Source organism: Colobus angolensis, unplaced genomic scaffold (genome assembly GCF_000951035.1).
Source record: "Colobus angolensis palliatus isolate OR3802 unplaced genomic scaffold, Cang.pa_1.0 Scaffold46, whole genome shotgun sequence".
Classification (NCBI taxonomy): Eukaryota; Metazoa; Chordata; class Mammalia; order Primates; family Cercopithecidae; genus Colobus; species Colobus angolensis.
Window position 1 is genome coordinate 437,115 of NW_012118043.1, and position 11,649 is coordinate 448,763.

General features: G+C 35.2%; 1 protein-coding gene across 3 annotated transcripts in view; it reads left to right on the forward strand.

Annotated features, from left to right (window-relative positions):
• PLSCR4 (phospholipid scramblase 4) overlaps positions 1-9,312 on the forward strand; it is a 60,460-nt gene extending 51,148 nt beyond the window's left edge. For all 3 annotated transcript variants that reach the window (XM_011958064.1, XM_011958066.1, XM_011958065.1), the window contains 5 exons: positions 1,257-1,299; positions 2,608-2,834; positions 5,879-6,040; positions 7,444-7,602; positions 8,276-9,312. In XM_011958064.1, the coding sequence (XP_011813454.1) occupies positions 1,257-1,299; positions 2,608-2,834; positions 5,879-6,040; positions 7,444-7,602; positions 8,276-8,320 (636 nt within the window). In that variant the 3' untranslated portion in view covers positions 8,321-9,312. The remainder of the gene's footprint in view (positions 1-1,256; positions 1,300-2,607; positions 2,835-5,878; positions 6,041-7,443; positions 7,603-8,275) is intronic.
• The last annotated feature ends 2,337 nt before the right edge of the window (positions 9,313-11,649 follow it).

The window sequence follows — 11,649 nt, forward strand, 5'->3', positions numbered from 1 at the left end:
TTTCTTACATTAATTGCTTTATTGCATTGGTCTTGAACCAAACTTGTAATATCTTCAGAGTATGCCTGTAGTTTATATTTTTACTTTTCACTTCTAGATTTTAATATCCTAGATTTCTAAAATGACCTATAAACCATTTTAGTAGCCACTTTTGGTATTCTTTGTGGCATGTTTAAGTCTCCTTATGTAATTGTGTTTTTATAAAAGAAAAAGGTTTTAATTAAGCATGGATTGTGCCCTTTGTACCCTCCTGTAATTAATTACACCATAAAACAGTCATGTTTAGAAACGTTATTTTAATTTCATGTGTTACTGCATTCGCATATTATTCATTAATTAATGTATTTAACCAATGTTTGTTGAAATATGGCACTTCAAGCAGTGTTCTGGGCTCAGGGATTAGGAATGGTCTAATGGTCTAAATGATGTAAAATTATCCAAATATAATCAGGGTATCCTCAAGAAGGTTTATTCTCTTCTGCTAGAATGTTCTCACATGTAACAGATAATGTGCCCATCAAGCTACTCATCTTTAGAATGATTCCTAAGATAGATATTTCTCAAATGGTATATACCTAGCCATCCTTTTCATGGGTTGCCATCTAAGAATGTTTCCTTTCTCTTCCCCTAATCCTATTCACATGCTTCCTGGTGTCATAGACCCTTCCCTTATTAAAGTGTGCACTTGGGGAAGACCCTGGTATTTGTAGATCAAGTGAACACAAGTCAGTGTATAAACCTCTGCTGGAAGTACCTGTAAAATAATATAAAATGGGACACTTCATGTGAGGTTCATCCTGGCTTGTTTGTTCTCCTTAAGCCACTGAGAGACTTCCCTTCTCTATGGCTGGTCCATGTTAATCGTTCTGAACTTAACTAAACAACTGCAGGCTCTGGATGACATGTGGAGAGACCAGTGAGTAGGGACTTATCTAGGAACAATCTGTAAGTATAGCTTCTTCTGATGTGATTACTACAGCAAGTAGATGTTTTGTTTTTCTGATATAGCAGATAACTTTTTTAAAGTGGTACTGAAAGAAAGTGTTTTTCTAATATGGACAGCTCTGCTAACATCCATCTGATCAGATGCAGATAAGCTGATTTCAGTTGGTAAAATTTTTTTGATTCTATTGACTTTCAAAAATATATTTTGGTATCAATTGATGCATTTTAATATCTATTTCATCAGTTTATTTTACAAGGTTATTTTAATTCTGTTATTTCTGTCTTCTAATTGCTTTGTTTTATCCCAACAGTTGGACAACATACATGTTCTTCAGCATTTTGAGCCTCTGGAAAGTATGTATAATTTTTGTAGTGCTCAGCAGTATTTTAATCAGATGAAAATTTGCATTATCCAATATCTAGTTCCTTCTTTATATTGATCATGTTTTAGTGTTTCTTTTTTTTTTTTTTTTTTTTGAAACTGAGTCTTGCTCTCTCGCCCAGGCTGGAGTGCAGTGGCCGGATCTCAGCTCACTGCAAGCTCCTCCTCCCGGGTTTATGCTTTTCTCCTGCCTCAGCCTCCCGAGTAGCTGGGACTACAGGCGCCCGCCACCTCACACGGCTAGTTTTTTGTATTTTTGAGTAGAGACAGGGTTTCACCGGGTTAGCCAGGATGGTCTCGATCTCCTGACCTCGTGATCCGCCCGTCTCGGCCTCCCAAAGTGCTGGGATTACAGGCTTGAGCCACCGCGCCCCGCCATGTTTTAGTGTTTCAAAGAAGAAAACTGCTCTATTACCATATCTTCAAGAAAGTAATAAAGTGAATTATTTTGTGTAATTGTATCCTTCTGTACATCATATAAGCACTTAGATTTGAAGAGGGCTTACATTTTATCTGGTCAGTTGCCCTACACTTTACTCATTGTTCCTACTCCACATTTACCATTCAAAGATGAGTAAAAGAAGGAGCCAAGAGACTACATGAGTTAGCCAGGGACACCACAGTCAGCTAATCACCTCCAGAGCAGGAAATAGTATTTAAACCACAGTCAGCTAATCAGTGGCAGAGCTGGAAATAGAATCCAAAACCGCTGAATCATAGTCCAGTGCCCTTGCTTTGGAAGTAAGAATAAAAGATCTGTCAAAATGATGCCTATTCTCAGTTCATTCTACAGGATTACGGACCCTCACTAAACCAGCTATGCACATTCATTTGGCCACCACATAGGGCCTTTGACTTTTCTTGGTTTGTTTTCATGTTTGTAATTAGTAATGACCCTACTCCTCAAAGCATGTTTTATGAACTGATTAATTAATGGTCAAATGTATAATTTCTTTTTAATGGTTTTATAATTAAAGTTTTCTGAATTCAGATACTCCAGGAATTGAAACAAAACGGTTGTTTCAATCTTTTCTTTTATGTAGAAATTTTTTTAATGTTTACACTGAACTTCTTAAAAGAAATGTTTTAAATTTTCACAATTGCTTAAATACTTTTAGGTAATATGATTTTTGGGGTACTCTAATCAATTCTACACATTTCACCTGAAACTTTAAAAAAGCTATGTTGCTTTAAGCCCTTAAGAAATACTAAACAAGGACTTTCTGAGGCCAATTTTAAATGTTTCTACTTTAAGATGACTTTCTCATTTTATTTTTTAGTGATGACACGTTTTGAAACTAATAATAGATATGATATTAAAAACAACTCAGACCAGATGGTTTACATTGTAACCGAAGACACAGATGACTTTACCAGGAATGCCTATCGGACACTAAGGCCCTTCGTCCTCCGGGTCACTGATTGTATGGGCCGAGAAATCATGACAATGCAGAGACCCTTCAGATGCACCTGCTGTTGCTTCTGTTGCCCCTCTGCCAGACAAGAGGTCAGAGAATGGAAGTCTGATTCACAGTTTGCTTCTGATCCAACTCTTCACGGCACAGTATCCTCCTTCCACTACACAGGGAGGACTTCCGCTGACCCTGCCAGCCAGAATAGAAGAAGATAGTTGGGAGGGAGAAAACCAAATTGTCTCACCTAAGGAAAATCATAGAGGATTGTTTCTTTTTGTTGCTACTTTATAGTGCTTAAATAAGTGGGTCAAGCACAACTGGCATTGCGTAGTCAATAATTATGATTCCATCAGTTGCATCTACTTAATTAGAAATTTACCTACCATATTTATCTAAATGTACCTACCTATCACCAGATAAACTAATGCTAAATATAAACATATGCTTTTAGAATTGGAAGGGACTTAAATACATTTAGAGTACCCATCACAACCCATACCTTGCCACAGATAAAGAGTGGCTCAAAATTACTAAATGGCTGAGGTGTTACACTTGGCTAAGGGCAGGAACTAGAATACAGATGTGCTGAGTTACAGTGTGGTTACTCATTATCTGTGCATTTCTAAGAAAGTTATTTGCTGTAGGGGAAAGAAAAGCAGTTTTGGAGAGAAACAGAGTCTGAATTCTAGATATGTCAGCTACTTAAATCTGTAAAATTTAATTAACCTGTTTGAGCCTTAGTGTTCTTATACATAAACTGGGTAGTACAGTACATCATAGGATAACAGGAATACTTAAATGATCTGTTAAATAACATCCTTTACTAAATATTAATTTTTTACAACCCTCTCTGGGCCTTATTTACCTGTAAAATAGAAATATTAATAATACTTTTCAGGTAGGATGATCATTTTAGGGATTAAGTCAATTCCTCGGCACAATTCCTAGCAAATAGTATAGTACTCAATGAATATTTTCTGTTGTTTTCAGATATCTTACTCCTTTGTTATTATTATCTTTGTGATAACAACCTTATATCTGAAGTGAATACCTATTATCCTTGATCCTTTTGGATATAGTAGGCATTTATCTTTGTATTTATGAGTTAGATTTTTAAAATCAAAGCCTATAGATACAGCCTTCTGAAATTATAGGAAGCCAGAATAAAGGAAAGCAAATCAAAATGACAGCTGGGCAGGATGGTTTACACCTGTAATTCCAACACTTTGAGAGGCTGAGGTGGGAGGATCACTTGAGGCAAGGAGGTTGAGATCAGCCTGGGCAATAGAGTAAAACCCCATCTCTACAAAAATAAAAAATAAAAAAAATTGGCCAGGCCTGGTGATGTGTGTCTGTGGTCCCAGCTACTTGGGTGACTAAGTTGGGACGATCACTTGAGTCCAGGATATTGAGGCTGCAGTGACTTATGATTGCACCACTTCACTCCAGCCTGGGTGACAGAGAAAGACCCTTACTCCTAAAAAGAAAATTACAAGCCTAGTCCAATTTGTGACACTTTTGTCTCATAACTTTACCCAGGATTTTTCTTCAGATTTATCCAGTTTTACTTGTATTAATTTGTGTGTGTGTGTGTGTGTGTGTGTGTGTGTGTACATTTAGTTTATGCAGTTTTATCATTTGTGTAGATCCCTGTTTCCATCAGCACAATGCAAATACCAAACACTTCCATCATCACTAAAATCTTCTTTTGTCACCACATCCACCTTCCTCCCTCCTCTTTGTCCCTAACCCTTAATAACCACTAATCTGTTCTCTATATTTATAATCTTGTCATCTCGAGAATGTTAATTAAACGGAATAATATAGTATGTAACTTTCCAGGATTGATCTTCTTCACCCACGGTAATTACCTGGAGATTGAAGCAAGCTGTTATTACTAGTTCATTCTTTTTTATGGCTGAGTAGTATGCCATGGTGTGAATTTTTAAGGAATTTATTTTTGTACATTTTGATTTTTATCTCATAGGTTTAAACTTATGTGAGATAGTTCTATGATGGTCTCAAATTTATATATTTGTATATAGGTGTGAATTTATACATATGAACACTAATACCTTAATTTAACAATTTATGAATCTGTGCAGTCCTATTCCATGTCCTGGGTAATCCTTTCCCCAGATTCTTATGAAAGTCCATGTAATACCAGAGAAATAGTCAGTAAAACTTTAACTTTGAGCTTTTACCAAATAATTTAATCTTTATGATCCATTATTATTAAACAGGAAGATCTTAATTCTTCACAAAATAATATTGTTGAAGATAAATAGCTAAAAACAGGGTAGTGGACAATATTTTAAAACTTAAAAAATGGCTTTATAAACGCATACAGACATTTTGTTGTTTTCACAATATGTAATTTTCAAAATGCCTTTTTTGTCTTTTGTTTTCTGTTATAATTTTCATGTCTGAGATTTGATGTTACCCAATTTCAAATCTAAAAAGTCAGCTTGTTACTGTTTCATAGACTGAGTCAGAAGAAATGAGACTGCTAGGAAGGAGACAGTGAACCCTTTTACAGCACAGCAAGCAGCATAAGTGTGTAGGGTCCCCTCATCTCCAAGCTCTGAGGTTGACTTGGAGAAGCCCATTGCTTCCTCATTGTAAGTCTTTTATTTCTGAGTCATCCTGAGAAAATTGTTCTTTCTGATGGAGAAGCGGTGTAGTGTAGTATAAAGAATAAGCCTTGAAACCAAGCCAACTTATCACTGTGCCACTTAGTAGTTACATGTTTTAGAAAGTGTTTAACACTTGCAAGCCTCAGTTTCCTCTTCTGTAAAATGGAGATTAAAATACTTATATTTTTCAGGGTTATGAATATTAGGTGTTTATGCAGCTTGCCAACACTGAGCTTGGACAACTGTCCATTATATAACAAGCTATAATTAAGCCTGCTGTTTGTCCCAGAGGCAAACATGACCTCATCCATTAAAGCTTTTTGCTGAAATACAACCCGAAGAATGGCCTGGGTAAAATGGAAGGCTGTCACTCCCAACAATAATTTCCCTGGTCTTTGAATGAGTGAGGACACATCTAAGTTGTGTATGTGCGTATGTGTATGTGTATGTGTATGTGTGTGCATGTAGCATCCTAACTTCTGTCACTGTTTTATTTGCAGCTGGAGGTGCAGTGTCCTCCTGGCGTCACCATTGGCTTTGTTGCAGAACACTGGAACCTGTGCAGGGCCGTGTACAGTATCCAAAATGAGAAGAAAGAAAATGTGATGAGAGTTCGTGGCCCATGCTCAACTTATGGCTGTGGTTCAGATTCTGTTTTTGAGGTGAAACTATGTAAAAATAGTGTTTCTGATATTTTTCCTACCCATATTAACAGACTGTGGAAAGATCTGGTTGTAGACAATTTTTTTTAATGTGAATGAGTAACATAGTGTGAAGAAAGAGTTAATTAACCAGTTGACATCAAAAGATTTTAAAATTATTGTTAGTGGATTGTTTGAGGTTTTCCAAAGTGAGAGCTTTTTTTATGACTTCAGTGCTTGATAAAAATAAAAGGAAATCATTTAAAACATTAAATATTCTGAGAGTAAATAGCTTGACCTAATTCATTTATTCTATTCTCAGCTATATGCAATTAGCCATTTTTTCCCGTAGATTTCTAGGCTGGGAATATAGGCTGTAAGTAATGCCGGTACCCAACATGTCACAGAACATACCAAGTACTCCTAAGGCTGTGGAAATACTTATTTGCAGGATACGGGTCTGTCAGCATCCTCAAGAAATTGGATAACACTAACAACATGTATAAAACTTATAATAGTTATAACATTTTTTGAATAAAAGGAAAAATTACTTTGTTTTGCCTTTATCTCACTGGCTACAAAATGTTGGTTCATTACCCTGCAAGTCTGACAAAGGAAATTCCTAGAAATATTTCCTAGGCTTCTTAAAGAATGTTTTTCAAATGCCTTACAATTAGGCAAGACTCATCGTCTTCAAAACTGGTGTTCCTATGTTTCCTATGATACTCAAGAAACTTTCTTTAGTTCTTATTTTCTATCACTATATCATTAAGCATTGCTTTTGTATTAAAAGAGCAATGTAGATAAGCCAAATTGCTAGGGCAGAGTGTGTGTGATCATTCCCGTTGTCAAGTGACATTAGAAGTTAGTATGTGGATGTTTTTCCTGTGACAAGTGCCAGGTTTCCCCTTTTAGAAACTGAAGCTCTTTGGTATCTGGCCATATATTAAGTAGACAAGGTATATTTTGCTCACAAAAAGTTAAGTGATGTGCAGTGCACAGTACTTTTTCCCTGGTTTTTGCTCATAGGTTTCCCTAGATTGGAAGTGATTCTCTCCCAGTTCCCACCCTTTGCTATATTGAGAATAATTTCATAATCAGTTAAAATCATACCTCTTCTTAAAAAGTCTCTTAATAACTCATTTGAAGATGAAGAAAGAGCAGCAGTCTGAGACTTTTAAGCTATACCCCAGGTCAGTTATTAACCAGTTCAAGGCACTTAACCCTTTTTGGCCATTATTTTCTCATTTCAAATTATATGATTACATAGTCTTTTTCTGCATTGTATTTATGTTATGTCATAACATAAATACAATGTTATCTCCTATGTTATCTGACAACATAAATACAATGATATGCAGAACATTAAAACCTGTGCTTCAATGCGTTTCAGTCATCATAAAGGCACATTCTTGTCATTCCAGGTCAAATCCCTTGATGGTGTATCCAACATCGGCAGTATTATCCGGAAGTGGAATGGTTTGTTGTCAGCAATGGCAGATGCTGACCATTTTGACATTCACTTCCCACTAGATCTGGATGTGAAGATGAAAGCCATGATATTTGGAGCTTGCTTCCTCATTGTAAGCCTTCTATTTTTGAGTTATCCTGAGAGAATTGTTACTTCTGATGGAGAAGAAACAGTGTAGTGTAGTATAAAGAATAAGCCTTGAAACCAAGCCAACTTATCGCTGTGCCACTGACTAGTTACATGTTTTAGAAAGTGTTTAACACTTGCAAGCCTTAGTTTCCTCTTCTGTAAAATGGAGATTAAAATACTTACAATTTTCAGGGTTATGAATAGTAGCTATCATGAGTAAAATGACCAGGAGAGTACTTGGAAAACACTAGGTATCCAATGGGTATAATTGTCATCATTGCATGTTATTTGTCATTCTCAGTACTTAAAAATGCCTAGCCTATGATTTCTTAATGAAATAACTCTAAAGAAGATGTCTCATATCTCCTTCCTTTCTGCCTGTCAGGGTTCTCCTTGGGGTTGTCCAATCCTTAGATTATGAAGTTTTTCCTCTTTTTAATGATGAGATTCAGTTAATTGGCACTTAAAATGGAAAACTAACAGTTCCAAATCTGTAACTGCTGCTCTTCAGAGCAGGTCCTCTTCATAAATATTTCCCTAAATTGATTTATTTTAACTGGAATGGGGGAATCCCCTAATAAATTACAAAGGCTAATACTGCATGCATTATACCTAATTATCTATATATCTACATATAATTCTTTCTCCAATTTCAGGACTTCATGTATTTTGAAAGATCACCACAACAACCTTCAAGATAGACACAGCAAAGCCATCAACTATGGTTGATTTTGAAAAATGGAAAAATTGGATTGGGCTTACAGTCAATACTCAGTTATTTGCAAGTGTATTTCTTTGCTTTGTAGAGTATTTTTATTGGGTGTTAATTTTGATAGCTGAGAGTGTGCTTGCAAGAACACAATCTAAAAGTGTGTTTCAACTGAGTGTCTCTCTAGTAGAATAGGAGTTCATCCTAAAAAGCTGTGACTCATTAGCCCAGTAAACATACACAAAGTAAGCTTAAAACACTATAAACCTGAGATACGGGAAAATGAATCCAAAGTTCTCATATTAATAGATAGTGAAATAATAAAGCTTTTTAGAGCAAACTTGGTTGGGATGAAACAACCTGGCTTCTGTCCCTAACCCTTTCCTACCTTCCCTCTCAGTCAACATGTCCTCCTACTGAAGACAAACTTGTTTCAATGATAGTCTTCATCTTTAAAAGCAAAAAGGCAAGCAGACAGAAATAATGATGTTTTCTTGTACTAAGAAGGTACTACTTATACACATGTATCAAAACCTCATTCTGCAAAGTTTTTGAAGGTTTCAGTGGGAAATTTGATTTTATTACAAAATAAAACATTTCATTAATGTTAAGGTTTATATATTCCACACCTGTTTTCTCATTTACTGGCATGGATGATCAGGAGCTGCCTATGCATGAAGGCAGAATCAGACTATCAGGAAGGGAGCTGGCCAGGGCCTCAGGCAATCAAGATCTCTGAGCAACTTAGAGACTTTGGTGTCATTATATGAAGCTTGCATTTAATACATTTGTAAATTCATAACCTCTCTTGGTCACAGACACCTTATATATAAAATAAGTTCCCAAATCTCTAAGATTGCCTGGTACACCTTTTTATCTCATTTGATATGATACCCAGAAGAGATCATTTTTTTTTTTTTTTTCAAGAAGATACTTGGTGATCGCCATGCTGTTCTCATGGTAAGAACTGGAGTTACAATTTTAAATTTAGAAATATGGGCCGGGCGCGGTGGCTCAAGCCTGTAATCCCAGCACTTTGGGAGGCCGAGACGGGCGGATCACGAGGTCAGGAGATCGAGACCATCCTGGCTAACCCGGTGACACGCCGTCTCTACTAAAAAATACAAAAAAACTAGCCGGGCGAGGTGGCGGGCGCCTGTAGTCCCAGCTACTCGGGAGGCTGAGGCAGGAGAATGGCGTGAACCCGGGAGGCGGAGCTTGCAGTGAGCTGAGATCCGGCCACTGCACTCCAGTTTGGGCGACAGAGCGAGACTCCATCTCAAAATAAATAAATAAATAAATAAATAAATTTAGAAATATGACATTTTATGTAGCACTTTATAAAAAGTGAAAGCGACAAATTCCACTGCTGCTTAATACTGCTTTACTTCTTTTTATTGACATGATAGATAAATATGTATATACACAGAGTAATAATAAAACACAGCAAACATTCTATTTCTTTATGGTCTATAGCATGCCAGTAAATAATATGTAGGACCAATAATAAATTATCAATTACACATTTTTGTGTTAACTAATTAAAAGCATAGTGTATAAGTGAGTACACTTTAATTAACTTGCTTCTGTTGCACTTTAGTTTTCTACCTGCATATGGACTGCATTTTTTCAACACAGTCAGTATGTAGAATGGGATGTATTCTGCTGCTGCTGCCTATTAAATAAAGCCTGAGTGTTCTTAGATGGGGTTATTCTGAGATGAGGGTCTTAGCCTACAGTTCTTTTTGAAATGAAAGAAAGGTGCTTTGTTTTTTAATTATATTCATCTTTTCAGGGTAAATTTATTTTGCTGAGTTTCTTGTAATGCTCATTTTTACATGCTGCTACTAGCTTTTTTTTTAAAAAGTAAAAGTTGCTGCTTTCTAAAATATTAATTGCCTTATGTTTGAAAGCGCCATTGTGATCGCAAGTAGACTGTGTATTTCCTATAATGATGTCTGATATTTAAATAGGAAATCAGACAAACAGTATTCACAAAGTTTAACCATATAAACTTTTTATTTTTAACTTGCCTGAATCCCTATATTCCGAAACCTGCTGCATCATAATAAATACATCTATATATATTTAGCATAAGATGTGATATTTTAAATTCCTTTTTGAAAAAATTATATTTGTGTCTCTTAGAGTTAAAATTTTCTTTCTTTATAAAATATTGTCATATGTCATAGTTTTAATACAATTCACATAATTTCTATATGTCTTAATGATATTTTATTGTGTAAAATTGATCAGGTTGATTAAAAAAATTCTCTGGAATTTATGCTTTCATGCTTTTTCATATTGTTTATGGCTTTTAAATAAATATACAATGCTTAATAGTAAAACACTTTTATTTTTTGACTTTGAATCTTCACATACTTTTTTCACATGGATTTTGAAGTAATTTTTATTGATTATTAGGTTCATTCAAGGCCTTTGCTTTCTAATATAAATGTAATATTATTAACGTCATTTCTGTAGTGTTGCTTAGTAGTAACTAGCTTTCTTATATGACCAAGTTATTTGTAAATGCTTATTTCTAATCCTCCTAAGATACATTTAAATTTCAAGTGTGATTTCAGTGTCAGTATATCATGAAGAAAAAAGTTACTAGAATTTGTAACCGTCAGTGAAGGATGCATTTTAAAACATTTTTTCTAAATGACCAGATTTTCCAGAAATTATACAAAGATCAGGTTATAAGACGTATTTAATAGCCTACTTTTCTGAGCAACTAGATACTAAATCAAATTCAGGTATAAAATAATCAGAGTGATTCTAGAGTATGGTATATTGCTCCTGTTGGAGCAGCTGGCTACTTTTCAGTCTTTTTTTCCCCCAATGTTCAAGGTTGGATTTAATTTATATTGAAAGAAGCAAGCTTAGAAACCCATAAGAAGTCTGGATTTAATAAACTAATATCAAATTCAGCTGTTTGGCTAGTGATAGCTAATGTTAAAAATGGATCTTTTTCCATAACTTCACAGAATGCATTTCCCATTTTCTTCTAGGGCTCTTAAATTGTAAATCTCAAAAAAGAGAAAAGCCGAGTGATACACTCCAAAGTAGTCAAAGTAAGGCAGAATAATATACTATGTGATAACATTTGGCATAGTTAATAATAGCACATGGTAGGTATTTACTCAGTGTCTGCTAAATTAATAAAAATATAGTAAGTGGATATATATTTGAAATATTTGCTATAGTTGTCAGTAAAACTTTTTGTTATCCTTTCCACTATTTCATCCCATCAATACTTTACTGGACATTTACTAAATTCAGACACTGAGCTCTTTCTTAAGGCAGAGAGAAATACAA